An 18,118-nucleotide genomic window follows, 5' to 3' on the forward strand; every position below is an offset into this window, starting at 1 on the left:
ACCAGAATCAGTCCCTACCAAATCCTCCAGACAAGCTGTGAGCTCAGCTTAAAGTTAAAACTAAATTTGTTAAAACTATCATCCTGACAGTTTGAGACAGATATGTGGAGAGACGGAGCTCCTTCCTGTGCTACTATGAAGGGATGCTGCGCTCCCGGTCAGAAAGAACCAATCAGAGCCAAGAGGAGGGGCTTAACGCTGTCAATTCGCTCATGAACACACTGTGGAGAAACAACTTTCCGTTCCAGAAAAACTGTTCGTCCTCCATCATTGGTGGCCATGCTAACTAGTCTTAGCATTCATAATGGGCTCTGATATGGTGAACCAGCTGTAGTGTAACAGAGGGTCAGGGGGAGGGTTTGAGCAGTGTGAACACGAGAATGTGTAATGTGAGTCAGAATTAAGATCCTCCTCTGAACTCTGATTGGTTGTTTCTGGTAGAGGGGAATAAGACCACAGAGAGAACAAGAACAATTAAAAAGTTAAGTAAAGTCAACTAATTAATTATTAATTGGTGTTTAAATTTAAGTGTTTAAATGTTTTTTTTACATTAATTTAAACACAGGTGTTTAAATTATTAATAATTATTGAATGTAATAATTAAAGTCAATTAAAGTCTGACATGTTCTCTCATTGTGGAATTAGAAAACAAATACTTTTCATAATTCTAACAAAGCAAGAAAAGTTTAGTCAGTTTTAACATCAGATAGCAAAAACATGTGTGTCTTTTTATTTGGTGCATGTCAACTTGTGGTTGAGTAATGTTTACTGACAGCAGGGGTTGAATTTGTTAGAAACAGTTGGACAAATCTGGAATGTTTTCCCCACTGCTGAATAAATGGAATCATATTAAAGGTTGAAACATTTCAGTGAGAGAGATTATGCTGCTGCAATCAAAGCTGACACCTTCACCCGAGTGCCAACAAGCCGGCCTGCATCATAAGAGACCCCAGTCAGCTTCCTGTATCATTAGTCCACTAAGAGGTGACGCGTCATGCTTGTAGGAATGTTTCACTTTATTGAGCTTCATCAAATCGCCATACCAATGTTGGTAAATTAATAAACACATTTATCCAACAGAAAAAAAGCATTTGGTCACAGTTAAATTAATCTCAATGGAACAACAAGAGTTACAGATTGAATGAAAACATAGCAACACATGGCGGTTGTGTTCTTAAGCTTTTGTTCCCAAATCATCATCGACAGCGACATCCTGAGCCGATGGACTGCAAGTAAGAAAAACAGATGTAGAGGAGACCACAGTGGATCAGCGTCAGGTGTCCGTAGGGAGAAGGCAACAAGAAAAGATGAAAGATTTTCTTTTTTAAAATCTTTTTAAAGGAAATACAACACGTAAAATGATTTTTCATAAGAGGCAAACATGAAAGGCTGATTTTATTCCTACTATTTACATTTACCACAGCAGATAAGGCATGTTGAACTCCCTCCACCTCCAAAGCCCCCCACCTCCACCTCAACCAATAACAGATCTGGTAGAATAAATGTAAAAGCTTTTCTCACCTCCTCGTACAACCATTCAAAGTTCTGATGTTACTGGAGTTATTTGCTGTGAGTTGATAGGTGGAGCTCACAGTGGTTTGCAACATTTGCTGAGTTTTGTTCAGCCAGAGTGTGTGTGTGTGTGTGTGTGTGTGTGTGTGTGTGTGTGTGTGTGTGTGTGTGTGTGTGTGTGTGTGTGTGTGTGTGTGTGTGTGTGTGTGTGTGCGCATAGATACATAGATGCACCAACAGATGAGCCAGATTTGTTAAAACTGACTGGAAACCAGAAAGTCTGGTATCTTTTCTGTGGAATATATTCCACAAAACGTCATTTATTCTTCCCAGTTGGTCATGTTTGTTTGCACTGAACTCACATTTGGTCTCGAGATTTTGGGAAATTTCCCATCTGACATCAGAGTGTTGGTGAGTGGAATCTGTGTGTGTGTATACTTTTTATTTTATTTTTTCAATTATAGTTTTTAAAAAGAGGCTGCAAATCAGACGTTTTAATTGGAAACTGGCATCTCTACCCATAAAGGAGGTTATGACTACAGTAGTTCCGGTTTCAACACAAAGGGTTAGTTCACATTGGAGGTAGAATCCAATGGGGATAAAAAAAAGATCCCCATAGTTCCAGAGTTTAAAAAATTGTTAATTTGAGATTAATTCAGTGTTTTCATAAGCAGGAGACTTTCCCCAAAAACATGGCAAGATGAATGGATTTAAAATGCATTCAACATGGAGAATATATCTGCCTCAATTTTTTTTATTAAATGATTTAAAGACGATGTAAAATTTATCAAACTAACAAAAATGCTAACAGGATATTCAATGGAATGTGGATTGTCATTAGTCAGTTGGACATGTGACTGGCTGTATGATACTACTGTTTTCATGTACTTTGATTTAATACTACCTGCTTCTTTCTCAATAAAATACATCATGGCAACATTTGGAAATTTTGATCCCAATAATTCAGTGGCACAAGCTGCACTTCCATGTGAAAAACTGCTGCAGTGGCTCTCAATCATGTGAAAAAAAGGCTTTTATAGAAAAGGCCAGCTGGGAGACTTTGGTTGTTGGCGTTCATTTAAGGCAAACCAGAGAGGCAAATAACAGTCACTGCCCACTGGAGACACAATTGGATAAACACTGAAAGAGCAAACCCATCACTGAATGCTGCTTTAACTGGTAGAAGAATTAGAAAATAAATTTGTGACTTTAAGATGCAATCAAACCCACGCAGACAAAGATTTCTGAAGCGGTTGAAGTTCACCCTGAACAGTAGCAGGTCAGTAGTTTTGGTCAAAATCCCGCAAACGGGAGTCACTGCACGGCATTCTACACCGACTGTTAAAACACCTAATGATATGATCACAGATCCTCTCTCACCCCTCCCAAAATGAACAATACAGCAACATTGATAAGCAGAAGAAAAATAGACAAGGCTAGAGGGCTTCCACTACAATACAGTGCAGGGTTTCTTCTCCTTGAAGGGGTTTTCTGAAGCAGGGATGCCCATGATGAGGGGGTCGGATTTCTGATGCTGGTTGCAGTACTTCACAATGTCCGCGGAGGCTTGGGAAATCTGGAGAAAAATAAAAACAGGAAACAAAAACACCACGCTTTTAGATCATACATTTGGAGATGTTCAGCACACCAACGCATCTGGATCGCCGATTTGGAAAAACCCACCATCCAGTGTGGTTCATTGGAACATTGTTCCTAAAAGTCTTGGTCTCTTATAAAACGGCAAAACAGAAGTGGGTTCCTCCTCCTCTTATTTGGCCTTAACCCAGAGACCCTGGCACTGTTCGAGGTGTGGCGTGTGGACTCTGAAGTCTTGCACGTTGTTCTGAGGTTTTTTACGCAATCCCTTACCTCATTGTGTTTTGTCTCTGCATAACATCCTGTCTGCTTTTGAACAGTTGTCCAACTGTGAAACTTCCTGACAGCATTTCACACAGTCTTGTAATTTAAATTTGGGAAACAAATATCAAAGTGCCAAGAACTATATATGTCCAGAAAATTATTTTCTCAATATCATTTTTTTCACAATCATTTCTTTCTGACATGTAAATAAAATGTGATTAAAATTAAAACATACAAATAAATCTAAACAGTGCGATGTGAGCAGATAATGGCTGCTAATTTGCAGTGGGTCTGGGTCTCCATAGATATAATATTAACTGTTTAACATCTGCATCTTGTCTGAGTGAGTCAGACATGAGAAATGTTAAGGTGAAATAGCAGTCCAGTGTTCTGCAGTGTCTAAAGCCAGTGTTTCTGGTGTTCTTATCAGACACCAATTCAAAGTCATGTGGTCAAGACCTCCTACATAATAACACTGACTAACCCGTACAGGGTTACAGTCTTCTTCACCAACTAAAGGGATAGTTCAAATACTAGAGTATTTTGTTTATATGTCTTGATAAATGGTAATATATAATACAAAAAGTACTTATTTATGATCACTGTTAAATATTTTGTGGACTCAGATATTGTGTTTATTTGGTTTTTGAAATCTTCACGTTTACATGTTTATTCATCTATCTGACTTGTGTGATTCTGTCTGACCTGCTGGAAACTTTTGGGTCAAATCCAGAGTGATGGTGACCCATTATTTCCCTGTCTGGCCTCAGAGTTAGTCCCAGCTTGTTGGCTTTCTGTTTCTCCCGACTGCTTTTTGAGAACTGATCACAGGTTGGGTTCTCAGTTATGGCACAGTATTAGTACCAATATTAAGACTGTAGGGCATCCAGTGGTGGCTAGTCCATTGTCACAGGAAGCTATATGCATTCTGAAGCTAGCTACTGATCTGACTAATGATAGTTTTCGCATCCACCTGAATAATATGTAGTTGCAACCCTGCTTGCAGATCGTTCACAATTCCTTGATCCGACTGTCTGACCAAGATAAACCTGAGGTCTGTTTTGGTGCAATGTCATGAGTGCTACGGGGTAAAGCAACACACATCCGCTTTGAGAGAAAATACAAACTAAAATCTTTTTACTAACAAAAAAATAAAATAGCGCATTTTGTTCGAGCAGCTTTGCGTTTACTCCCGTACTGGCTCGTGTTTACATTGGCGGGATTTCCAGTACATACTCTCACGTGAATATTCGCTATCAGGAGTTGGAGTCTTTAGCGTCAGCTTAACATCTGATCGTAGCATGAAAATGTCTGACTTAAGTGGTGTGTATTGGGGGTAAGGTAGGAAGTGGAAAGGAAAACAGACAGCAGCAAGGTTGGACAGTCTCAGCCAATGAAGACGTTTGTTCTGTGGTTTACCTTTATCCTCTCAATTCTCGCCTCTAGTCTCAGCTGCTGTACGGTCTGCCGGGCCTGGTTCAGGTTATTGGCACTCGGAGCTTTAGAAGACATCTTGATAAGTACAACACTGTAACAAGAACAACAAAGCAAAGCTTTATTGTGGCTGTGGAGAATGTGGGACATCTCGCATGTCACACCAAGGTGGAATTAAACAAACACAAAGTAAAGAAAATGGTCAGGTCAGAAGTTTTTCAACCCATTTGGATAGTAGCTATATATTTGTTTCATTTCTGCACGCAAACCTAGCTGGGATATCAGCTACTCATGAGCTCCTGCAGCAGCTTCTGTAAGTACAGAAACTCTTTGTAGCAGTTCAGACTTCTTCTGATGTCATGCCAGTACATGATGTGGCCGCATCATTGAGGTGATGGGTTGTAAAAGTATTTAACAGTGAGGTTGACTCAACCAGTGCCAGGACCCTTCCATTTCCTGTTTCTGTGAAGCACCAGCACCTACTCCACAAACACAAGCAGCCAAGGTGGAAACTCAAGTCATAAACCTGGATCCAACACACAAAGATTAAAAATAAACCAGACTGAGCCAGAGTGGATTAAAGCCTTTAATAAGGTGAAGATGCGAGGATTGATAGGAGATCCACTTTAGGAGGTTGATGCATTTATGAAAGCAAAGCACGACAGTCTGGACTGTGGTTCCACTTCCTGTTAATCATTACCAGACCAGCTAGGAACAACAAGCCCGGACACATCACTCCGTCCACTTGCTGCTGGATCACAGGTTTTACTGTCTGGGTTATTTCTACTGTTGTTTGGCTGAAGTTTCTCATAAAAAAAATAAATAAATAACACACACATTTGTAACTCTCTGCAAATGCCTTCTTGAAACATCACATTTTCCAAACCTACTACTTAGAAGGAAACTGGAAGCTTCAAGTATAGGCTCCCTCCACAGTTTCTCTTTAAAAAACATGGGCTGACTAAAATGTTGTATAAAATCTGCTGCAGTTTGCCGGCATGCTGTGGATAGTTTGAGGTTGTTGGACATCAGCCCCTCAGGATGAGACCTCAGTAAGGGCTCGAGGTCATTTTCTACTTAATGCAATACACCAATGATAGTAGTGGATATTGTTAAGAAAATAAATTTAAATATGCTAGTTTTAAAACGTAACATGTCTTGATTGAAATAGCCTAATTATAGTTTTAAAAATTAATAACATTCTGGCCTGTTGACCTTTATTTTACCTGTAGTTACAGCAGATCGTTTGCTAAAATCTTTCATCTGCCCTTTGTCTGAGTGGCAAACAATCAGGAGAAGTTCCAGCTTTTCACACAGATCCGTGAAAAGCCATAAAACAGCAGGAGTTCAGGAGAGTTTCTGCTTCCACTGTATTTAGATAAAATGGGGACAAATGGCTATAGATCGTGGGAACAAATAGCAAGGAGATAGAGAGAGGGTCAGAGACAGCTCCTGGTTGGATGAGCAAATATACGCCTTATTTGAATAAATTATAAACAAGAATATGCCTTTACTATAAAAACTTTGTACACAGGAGTAACAAATTAGATTTTGCTCTTTGCAATTTCTCCAAAGACGTCTTTGCTTGTCTTTCTTTCCTTCTTCTTCTTTTCCATTTGTCTCAGGTAAATGGATGTCTGTTTTAGTGTGTTTTAAGTGTCTGTTGTCAATGTGAATTTATACTTTTTCTGATGTCATGTGATGTGCTTTTCTGGGGATAGTATGCATCTGTCTCAAATAAAAGCTGATTATTGTGACGCCGTCATCTCTGTGTGGCTTTTGTTTCCACTCATGGAATCATTGAATCCGGGAGCACAAGAGAATATAACGAGCCAGAAGTTAATGATATTATTCTCATAACAATATATAGTAAAACTATTAAGCTCTACTCATGCTAATGTTTTAGGAGATATGCATTTTTGTCATCATAATTTACAAGCTATAATAAAGCTATTGCTTAGAAAGTTCAACAAATCTTTGATGAATAACAGCCTTTTGCTCATGTTCATTACTGTAGCGTATTCATCATGATTATCATCAGAGTATTTTTTTATAGAGATGTATCAGTCTACATCGGTATCAGCCGACGTTAGTCACTTTTTAACATATCGGTATCGGTCCAAGAAGTAAAACTGGGCCGATGTAAGGATTTATGTTTATTTCCATCTTGTTTATGTATTTGTTCAATCATGACAGTGATGGCGATGCAGTGCAGGTTTAAAGCAGAATGTAGGTGGCTTGGTCACCTTTACACAGTGCTGAAAGTGAAAGGAAAATATACAACACGGAAATATCAGTTATCGGCCATAACAGCAGTAGTTATCGGATAACAATATTTCCGCAAATTTTTATATTTGTAGAAAAAGGTTATCCAACCTCAATAATGAAGAGCTCAATAACTTCAAACAACAGCAGTAAAGGAATGTGCAGTAAATGTAACAGTTCACAGGGTGACTCATCCACGTCCACTTAAACATGATGGATAACTTCCAGGCAGCGCTCAGAAATCTCTACTTTTTGGGAACAAAGGATGAAGGAAGAATTATGACAAAAAAAACGGAAATGGGAAGGAAGTAAACTCTGTACTTTGCATCCTCTTCCAATGAATGTATGATCAGTATTTCATTTCCATTCAAGGAAAAGTAATCAGTTTAAAGAAAGCACAGCCCAGAATGACTCAACCGGCTAACTGATACCATCTCAAAGAAACATGAAAGCTTCTTCCAGCAGAACGCAGTGTGAACATCCTCAGGAAAACCTTCATGACACAGTCGTAAAGGAGAGGCCCCAAGAGGCAAGATGGAAAAAAAAAATCCTTTCATCAATTTACAATGAGGTTTGTGTTTATTTCTGTTGTGTAAAAGAGAAAAGTGTGTGATTCTCTATTGCATAAGAATCACTTTATGTAGAAGTTATTCATTACACATAAATGCAGGGACAACAATTCTGCATTTTTTCTGAATTTCTCTTTAATTGATGGTGGAAAATTAAGATTCACAAGTGGGATTGAAACAAGGAAACAAATAAAGTACAACAAATTTAAAAAAAAAAACAATGGGGAATGTAGTGCAGAACTAAGACTGATAAACTGCTGTTGGAATAAGACTTTGTCTTCACATGCTGTTCTTGTTTGATGCAAACCCCTAAAAACATTAAGAATGTCCAACTTTACATAAGGAACTGACCATATAAATATGACAAGTTTTGTTTAGAAAGTGCTTATTAAAACCAGAAGATTCTCTGCACAATTTTTACATGTCAAGTTAAATAATTAGTTTAGACAAACAGACTTTAACATTGCGGTTCAAAGTCAATTATTTTGAAGCAAGACAGTTATAACAGGCAGGGCATGGGATCATTTCTCATGTTTCTGTAGCTTTTGTAGTTATTATCTTCCATGTTTTTCATTTGTTCAGCATATTGTTGCTTCAGTCGTGACTTGCGGTATGTAAAATTAGTCTTTGCTTTTAACATGCATCATGTCCACATGACCCAGAAGTGACTGTCAATCAAAAGCAACACTTCATAGACAACAAATCAGTAATTATGATAGGCATGTAATTAATTTCAATAGATAATACGCCTGATAGAATATTCAATAATTTCATTGAACATCAGTGCAGAACTGCACAGCATTCTGGGCGATGTAGGCAGGGGAAACTGCCTTAACTGCTCAACTTCCCACAGCCAATGTCATGTCGGTGGCATCCACTTACTCACTCATTGGTTGCCTAGCAACAACCTGTTGAGTAACTTGTGCAGCAGCAGTTTAAGGTTTTGACACTGTGTCTCCTACTGGCTTAAAACTACATAATTTTCCAGAAGGGAAAACTGTAGTTTTAACTAAAACAGGAGAGGTCACCAAGACAGTTGGCAAGATTTCACATATTTTAAACAAAAATAATAATAATATCATCAAGTATTTGCATAGCACCCCATAACATGAAAGTCTCCTGTTATCCCTGCAGTGGCTTCAACAGTTTAACAGTAATCAAAAACACTTAATGAAGAAGAAAAAAAAAATCAAGATAAAGCCACTTATAATTCAGCATAATGCTAGCTGCTTATTCAAACCTTTGTTGTGCTATTATTCACCACTTTTAATGAATCTACCTGTTTCACTTCATCTATTTTTCAATGTGCTTCATAGCTGGTAACCAACAGGTAGTTCACTGTAAAAATCAATCAACTTCTATGTCAATTAACTGTTTAATGCAAAAAATGTCTGAATGTTTCAAAGTTTTAAAAACTACTGTTTGAATGTACCACAAGAATTTCTGAAGAGCAGGGCAGAAAGAGGCAGAATCCACAGAACTGGCTCCCATTTGACCTGCAATTAAAGGTCTTTAAGAGTAAAAATTCACCATTCGTTTTGTGATACTACAGGCTCAAAATAATTAAGGATTAGGATTAATGAAAGGTAATGCAACACTGAACTGACTAAGCTGCTTTAATGCTGACTTTAGCACAGTATCAGACTGGAATCCGACTGCAGGTTGCAGGAATGTGATTTGTGAATCTTAAGAGTCTTACAGAGATCTGCCTCTACAGCTGACAGAAACAACATACAACTTTTATTTTGCACAAGGCATCTTTATTGTGTTACACAGCTTCTACAGGGAATGTAGAGACAATGCAGAGTTCTGCTAACACGGAATAAAGTTTTGCAGGAAAGGCATCCTAAGTGGATCAAACCAGCCAAAGTGTGCAGAACCTGTGATGTGATGCCAGCTCTTAAGCAGCACCGGCATGATGTGAGGCTCTAAGAGAGGCACCAACATTTGAACTCCAGTGTGGCATTAAGAACCACCACATACATACAGTAACCTGTAAAAGGATCAGAAAGAAGACCACCCCTTTTACAACATAACACACACACACGTGTGCACACCCCCACACACGCACACACACATACCAACAGTCAGGCCAGACCACCTACTGCCAACACCACACTGCTCTACTGTACCTTACAAACACATGCACACGCACGCACACACACCACCAACACATGCGATTCATTAGCAGTTTTCAAAGCGCTAAGAACAGGGAGCTATTATGAGTCAATTCCATTAACACGGCCACTCAGAGATGAAAACCCGTGTTTTGAGACTCAAACTGTTACTATGCTCAGGTTCAAACCCAAAGAAAACTCTTAAAGGGGTTGCTGACGAACACAAAGACTTCCATTAAGAGGCGAATGAGGAGCCGGTCCCGTCAGCTGTACAGTATGTGTGGTCTCTTCAGTGACTCTCTGAGGCTTTTAGCGCCACTGTGGCTTTTGACATAAAGTAGCACTGTTGGAAGTAAGCTACTCTAAGGCGTAAGAGCTGTCGGATGCACTTCACTCTTGGCTAACAAGAGGTGATGAAAGCCATGAGAAGTATTTGATCTCCAAAGTCTCCCATGTACAGTACGGCTGGATTTTCATCTGACACCGTTAGTTTAGGAAAAGAATACAAAAGTCCCACCAAATTTTATACCAACACTGTTCTTTTTGTGCGAGAGGCAGGGCATACACCAGGGTCCATTACAAGAATGTTGCCTTTTATTTTTGCATATTCAACCAAAATAGTCAACCCATTGTCAGTTTCAGCTTATTTACTTATTTTACATTGGCAGTTCTACTCCTAATTGTACTGACTGAACAAATTAGTTGTTATTTTTACATATTTGACCAAACTTATGAAGTTATTGGTGTATGTATTGTACTGATGCAGAACTGATGCAGAGTTAAGAAATTAATCAGTACTTCAATACATTTATGTCTGGGTTTAAAAAACAGAAACATCTTAAGTCAATTCAGCAGTTTTTCTGTGTCGGATCAATATCAATTGATACTAAAACTCAGATATTGGTATTGTGTCAAAAGTAAATAAAAGTGGATCGGTGCGTCCCTAAAATTCAACCAGTCTACACAGAGCATAATTTCATCTGATGTTGATGCTACATATGGCTGTAATAAACAGGAAATGGAGGTTGTAAACTAGTATGGATCATACACTTCTGAAAAAGCTATTATGGGAGAAATGAGGATGAAATGATAAGATTCATGGTTGGTGTTTGGTTGTTTCTTCTGTGCTCAGTTAAATTTTCCAATTTGGTTGTTAAAAGGAAGGAAATGTTTTCTTTCTTTGCTCGTGTTTTCAATGTTTGTAGTGATTCTTCGTCAGCGGCACCACATGGCACTCCATCAGCGCTTGTACATTATGCCACAGAAACATCAATTACAAAGAGAACCTCAAGAAAAAGTAAACATGACAATGAATAATGCTCCCAAAGTTAAATCCATCTCTTGAATATAACCAAAACAGTTAATTAACACTTTGGAATAAACAGTGGAATAAAAAGATACAATCCCATAAAACGTCTGCACGGTGCTTCGACAAATCCAGTCTTGAACTCACCACATAATTGGTGCTTCAACAGACCTCTTTGGAGTTTATTACACGGCAGACTGAAAATGGTAAGACGGTCTGCTTGTTTTATAGGAATACAGAGTGAAGCAGAGGACTAACATCCCAGTTTGCAGTAATTCTGTGGATGTTAATTACAAGCAATTTTCTTGAAGTTCTTACAATTCTTCTATAGGCAGAATCTCCCAATTTTTTTATCCGTTGTGTTGGAGCGTTGTTCAGTTCTTGCTAAGCAAGGCCTTTGATCTTATATTTTCTACAAGAAAAAGTAGTAGTATAACTAAGCTACTAAGCTACACGAGCCGTTTACAAAGCAAAAAGTTACCAAATTTTTAATAGTGAACCATTGCCATTTTCTGGCTGATCACTAATCTTTAAAAAGCCCAACCTGCTGATTCCAATTTAGGTTCACACAGACTTTTTTTTGTCTGACAAGTTGTTAGAGTTGTCACTAAGTTGGCAACAGTGGGTCAACTGTTGTTAAAGGGATCCAAGATTAGTTGAACATGTTGGTCTAAATATGTTGTAATTTTCTTGTCAACTAAACAAAATGCTGTTTGTGATACACAAAAACTCATAATTACTTCACAAATTTTATTTTTCTTGTTATATTTTTCACCCATGGAGGCTGTCATTCTTTCACCTGTGGGTGTCAACCCAGCATGGTGGGTTCACCATGCTGGGTTGACACAGTTTGGTCTGTTCTGCACTAGTATCTACAATGTAGACACAGGAAGGCTAACTTTACCCAAGTTACGTTTGAGTGGTGTAAATTTAGGCAGTGCCACACTGCGTCGCTGTTGGCTGTTATTTTAAAATAAAAATAAAAATAGTGAGGTGAGTCTGGATTATTTGCCACATGAAAAAAATAAGAGTGCAGTGAGAGAGCAGAACACAATTGTCTGTGATTTTCACATTTGCTGAGCTTATTATAGGAGCAACTCCTCAGAGCAACACTGGTAAAAACATTGCAAAAGGGTTAATTGGGGAGCCACGTGTTAACAAGGTTCCACACTGAAGGCACTGGATAAAGAAAAAACACGAGTTTTTAAAGAGACAGACGCCCAATTTAAAAAAATTAGGAAGTCAAATTTCTTTTAATTCAGATTTGATAGCATTTTTATAACAAGTGAAGGTAATACAGTTATTTGATTATGCTATAAAATGGCACTATGTGCCTGGTAAACATAATACTGCCCCTTTAAGGAAATCGATGCACGCCTACAGTGTTCTGCTGTAAGCTTCCTGCTGTTTGGAGGAGAACCTATTAATGAACATAATAAAGACTTTTCCAAAACAAAAAACCCAACCAGTTTAGGAACATTAACACCAACTCATTCCCCATGTGCGACCATCTTCCTGATAAGGCAGCAGCTTACCGTTTTCTTTTACATTGGATCACTTCCTGCTATTCCACACATCTGCATGTACATAATTGTGCAGTAATCTGTTAAAACTCCAGATGTGAACTGAATTGGATGTAGCCCTTTATTGATGGAAAAAAAGCAACTGACTGAATCCACCAGCTGGTGTGAACTGTAAACGGCTGAACTGCAATATGTAGACAGATTGTCTGCAGCTTCAAACAAAAGAGTTCAAAACTTGGATTCCAGCCACAAACCGGAATACTAGCTCTCCCTTGTATAAACCCACACACACACACCCACGCACACACACAAGCAATTCTCCTCTTTCAGACTTTCCCTCTGCAGGCTGTGCTAAAAGTAGCCTTCTCACACATAGTCAGCACTTTTCCAGCTGGCTGAAAAACTGTCGCCTGCTGCACCTCCAGCACGACCCAGAGCCACTTCTACCTGCTTTACTATAAACTCGGCCCTGTTCTCAGGTGGAGGCTGAGCTTATCAGGGGCAACAACACTCAGTCATCAGTCCTGCTGCTGAGTAAAGGAGGATTGTGTTTATCAAGCGGGGGGAGACTCTGAAAAGAAGGGGTGAGGCAGCAGCGCTGTTCATAACGCTGGGAGTGACATCACCACTTTCCCACCAGAAAAAAAGGGACGCGGCGCTTTCTGTTCGCAGCAACAGTTGATGAGAGAGGAGCTTTGCGATGTTTCACAGCAAGTACTAAAGCCACAAGCTGTTAGAAACATCTACACCATTATGGCATAACATTACGACCACCCACAGGAGAGCTGAATGACATTAGTTGCGTTTCCATTACAAATGTCTGCAAATCTTTGTCTATATTATGCTATCGAAAAAACACGATTTTGTAATTGCGGTGTTTCCATTAAACACAAATCACAACTAAAATCACGTGAGGGAGTTTGTTTACAAGATAAGTCATTGAAAAACATGCTCTGCCATCATCAACTGTCGCCTTCTTCTTCTTCTTCTTCGAGGTTTAAGCCAGTGTCAACATCCGGTTGTTGATCATGTGACTCGAAATGTGAAAAAAGTGTCTCTATTGCAGTTTTGTAAAATAAATGATATGGCTAAAAAAATAAATAAATAAAAACTCCTCATCCTAGCATCAAAACTTCTTATTGAAAGACAAAATTGGCATTTTCCTTAAGCAAATTTATTTTCAAAATATTAAACTGCACAACTATTTTGTCAATGGAAAAGCAACTACTGAATATTCTTCTTTGTGGCTCCAGTTAATGGGCGGGACATATTAGGCTGCCACTAAATATTATTGTTCTCAAAGTTGATAAGTTGGACACAGAAATATTGGGAAACATAAGGTGGAATTGTGACAGTCAGGGCATTTTTCCACCTCATAGTCCAGTAGATTTTGTTTGTTAACCAAAACATTTGTTCCTTTTTTTGTTGTTGTTCTTTGGACAAGCTGCACTAAAATGTGCATTTCCCCTCTGGGGACTAATAAAGTATATTCATTCACTCATTCATTTATTTTCGGCTGCTGTTTTCTTTCTCAAACCAACCAAACCCTTTGAGCAACCTGTTCTCCCCAGTCGCCTGTAGGGGCGCTGCATCAACAACCAGTGAAGGAAACAACACAAAAACCTCTGAAGACACTTGGCGCAACGTCCTCCTTCATGACATGAACAAAAACAGAGTGACGTCAGATTTTAATAGTTGTAGGATTTCTCTTCTATCTTTGGTTAAAGACCACAAACTATTTCTCCCGTTAGTGACAGACTCACACGTATGTTTTGGATGCATTTACCCAGAATTCCCAGCACAATAGTTTGCTTCCTGCTTTTGAAGTGGTCTCCGGTTCGCTTGCCATTCACATATACATTCAAACCACACCAGAGTTCACTTTAACCGAACCAGAGTTCGTTTGTTTGGTCCACATCAGAATTTGATTGCGCCTTCACACCTCTCAAAACGAACTGGAGTTTGATTAAAACAGACTCAATGAGGCTGGTATGAATGCACCCTTAGACAACTGGATTGGAGGAAGTCCAAAACAGCATGTTCGCATTATGATCCACTTGTGTGCATGAAAAGGGTAAAAAGAACTCCATCTGAAGAGGAATTACATGAAAGAGACTTTCACTTTGACTAAACCAGATGGTGGTGCAATTCTAAATATAAAAGTCAGATAAATGGGGTTTGGCTTCTGATCCTAGACTTCTGCTTCCACTTCAGAGAAATACATAAATGCTGGTCTGCAAAATTCCTAAACAACATATGCTGTCTGCTCATAGAATGAGCCTAGTGAAGGACTTAAACGGTTTGGTAAGAGCCTGGTGGACGAAGAAAGAAACTTAAGGATATGATTTTTTTTCCTTCTACTTTTGGTCTCATTTGCATAAAATAATTTCAAATCAATTTATTTTACAATTCATCTGAAATTAATCCCTTAGGTCAGCAACATTTACAATCCACAGATGTTTCTGTCCTTAGTCCATCAATAAAAAGCATGTCAAATAAAAAGCAATTTCAAGCCCAATGACAAAAACCCCCATTAAAATCACATCTAAAAACTGGTAACTGGTACTTCTACTGTCATGTTATGAAAATTCATGCAAAGAAACAGCTAAAAACTGCTAAACTTTACATTTGTTGTATTTATGTTTTGTGGCTGTCTCTAGCTTTTCAGACTGCAGACCTCTGGCTTATTAGTTCATGCAAATGACCCCAGAAGCAAAAAATAAAAAATAATTAAAAATTACATAACACAAGGGCTGTTATGGAAGCATAAGTTTGCAGTAGATTTTGAGGTTATTATTTCAGCTCATACTCACCAACACACTGAAGGAGAACTGTACAGTGTGTTCTTTGAGGGAAACTGGTGAACCACGGAGCTGCAGGTATGGCTGCTGAGATAAGCGATGCTAACATGAACCCCACCCATGCAAACACTTACTGCTTTTTATGACTGCCTTGCAACTGCTTGGTTGCAGTTATCTGACGGACATCTAATATTCTGACAGAACCAGATATTTAAAGGGAGGACTGCAGGACTGTTTGAAGGAGTGACAGGAAAATAACAGCTCACAGTGCTGTGAAAGAGTTTCCTCTATATCAAGTCTACAACATCAGTACTCAAGCACCACAATGCTGCAACTTTTGGATGAATCTCTGCCTCAACAGAGATTAAAAGTCTGAATTACCTCCATTGCATGTCAGCTGGTTTTGCAAAGATCTGGTCGTTAACCCTTTATTTGATTCAGGCGTGATGGACTGGCGACCTGTCTGGGTGACCCCACCTCTCGCCCATTAATCGCTAGAGGCACCAACACCCCACTAGGGATAGATAGTGTTTGAGAAGGGATGTGTTCAAAAGTTACAGTAGCTATTTTTCCATCTAAATGTCATGCCAATTTTTAGTGAACTTTTATAACGTCACAAAAAAGAAAATACAAGTCAGCTGGTTAGGAGCGAATCAAGCAGGCTAAGCTAAGAGTAAAATCATCAGATGTTAACGCTGCACTTGGCTGTAATAAACACAATGTAGAGGCCTCGAATTATCCCCTGATGGAGGTGACATGCATCTGGTAAGGTGCAGACCCAAGAGCGGATGGCAGCGTTCACTGTGTCAGAACTTCTTCAACTAATGTGTTTCCAACTCCACTTTACTGCCTTAACTGCTTCAGGAGAGTGTAAAAAGTATTTTTGCAAAATTGAGAAAGTTATTTAGAATTTTGCTGTTTCCATCATCCCTATCTGATGCAATACATCAAAATAAGAAAAATTAAACCCTTCCTCTGTTGACTTCCTATATTTTTGTCAAATTTTTTTACCAATGGACAAAAAAAACATGATTAGATAAAATGACCTGTTTTCTAAATTATTATTTCATTTATTACTAAATAAAGTTATCCAAACTATTGGGTAGAAATTCAGTTGCACGTTCAGTGAAATTAATTGTGATTAAACACTTCTTTTGGCCCAACACAGATAATTGTTAGATCCATAGAATCAACCAATAAGAAATATTTGCCTGATTACAGCCGTTACTACTGCCAAGCAAAGTCCAACAACCTTTAGAGAGCAGGTTAGTTTGAAGATTTTTTTCTTCTTCGGAAATAAAAACTTAATTTTAAAACTGCTTGTTGTATTTACTTAGGTTAAGCTTGTATTTCTTTATTTAAGGATCCAAAACATTTAAGGAAAATAACCCAAAACTTAAGAATTCTGTTAAGGGCAAAAGTCAAATAATTTGGGTTATACCACCATAGAAAATAGCCATTAAATCCAAAGTCACATTGTGCTGCCTCTGAGAAACCAGCTAGCTGTTCAGTCCTGTAACCTGCATGTCTTCATAAAAGACAAGAGAAAAATACACCCGGTATTCTGTCACAACTGCACCACACTCCCAACGTCTAGAACAGTGGTTTTAACCTTTTTTGAGGTACCGAACCCATCAGATTCATATGTGCATTCACTGAACCCTTCTTTTGTGATAAATAAAATGATTTTTTTTCCAATTCAAGATATATGGGTGACCCAACGAGAGTCTAGTTGGGTCACTTTAAGAAGATCACTAAGTCTTCTTAAAAGATAGAGTCTTTGAGAGCAGTTCTTCAAAATATAGTCAGTGTTTTCAGCAAAGTTGAGCTGACTGTAGAGGAATGACCCAAGGTATTTAAAATTTTTCAACAGGTTGGCCATCGAGGGAAACTGGAACCACTTTAAGATCTTGTTTAGGTCATTTAATTAGCTCTACATTCTTAAGAGAATGAAAAATTATTAATAAATAAGACTTTGCGGTATTCTGATTTAGTAATGTAATTATATTAATTGTGTTACCACCCCGTTGCCACTAGAGGCAGTAGCAAGCCCGAAAAGATGCAACTATGGAGCAGATTTAGAAGTACACCGAAGGCTACAGAATTTGGTAAAAACTGTGAGCTTTGCTGAAGTAATTAAAGACACAAGTTCAAATTCATGCTGAGAGGAGCTCCTTCAATCAGTGCTCCTCCGCAGCACTGATTGGCTAAGCAATGTAACGTGATCCTCTGATTGGCTAAGCAATGTGACATGATCCTCTGCAGCAAGTAATGGCAAAGCGGCGCGTCATCACAACTTTACACAAGTGTGTCTACGTCCACGGCAGAGGCTCCGCCGAACCCCTGAGACCAACTCATCAAACCCCTGGGGTTCGATCGAACCCAGGTTAAGAACCACTGGTCTAGACAGCCGGTAATGGCATCCAAATATGAATTCAAATATGAATGATATTACCGAATGCTATTATTACCTGTAAGTGCAACATAAATAACACCTTTTTTAAGGGCAATGCAATTCCTAAAACATGATGTTATTTCACAATGTCTGAGCATGACAGAGGCTCATAGAAAACTCAAATATGACGGTGTAAGGGTCTGCGACTGGCTGACAGGATGACGGATAACTGCGATAAGACGTGAAGAGCTCCAGACGAGGCAAGTTGATTTCTGCAGTGTGTAAACAAAACAATGTACTGTTGCTTACAGAACATCTCAGGAATAACAGACAATT

At 38.7% G+C, this 18,118-nt stretch overlaps 1 protein-coding gene across 3 annotated transcripts in view; it reads right to left on the reverse strand.

The window, feature by feature from the left end:
- Positions 1-998: 998 nt before the first annotated feature.
- gng12a (guanine nucleotide binding protein (G protein), gamma 12a) overlaps positions 999-18,118 on the reverse strand; it is a 34,376-nt gene continuing 17,256 nt past the window's right edge. For 2 of the 3 annotated variants that reach the window (XM_081598764.1, XM_008433378.3), the window contains 2 exons: positions 4,792-4,900; positions 999-3,088 (listed from right to left, as the gene is read on the reverse strand). In XM_081598764.1, the coding sequence (XP_081454890.1) occupies positions 2,963-3,088; positions 4,792-4,884 (219 nt within the window). In that variant the 5' untranslated portion in view covers positions 4,885-4,900 and the 3' untranslated portion in view covers positions 999-2,962. Of the gene's footprint in view, positions 3,089-4,791; positions 4,901-15,399; positions 15,525-18,118 lie in introns of those variants that run through there. The other variant, XM_008433379.3, reaches the window with a different exon arrangement.

The sequence above is a fragment of the Poecilia reticulata genome, chromosome 17, assembly GCF_904066995.2.
Source record: "Poecilia reticulata chromosome 17, P_reticulata-male-v2, whole genome shotgun sequence".
Lineage (NCBI taxonomy): Eukaryota > Metazoa > Chordata > Actinopteri > Cyprinodontiformes > Poeciliidae > Poecilia > Poecilia reticulata.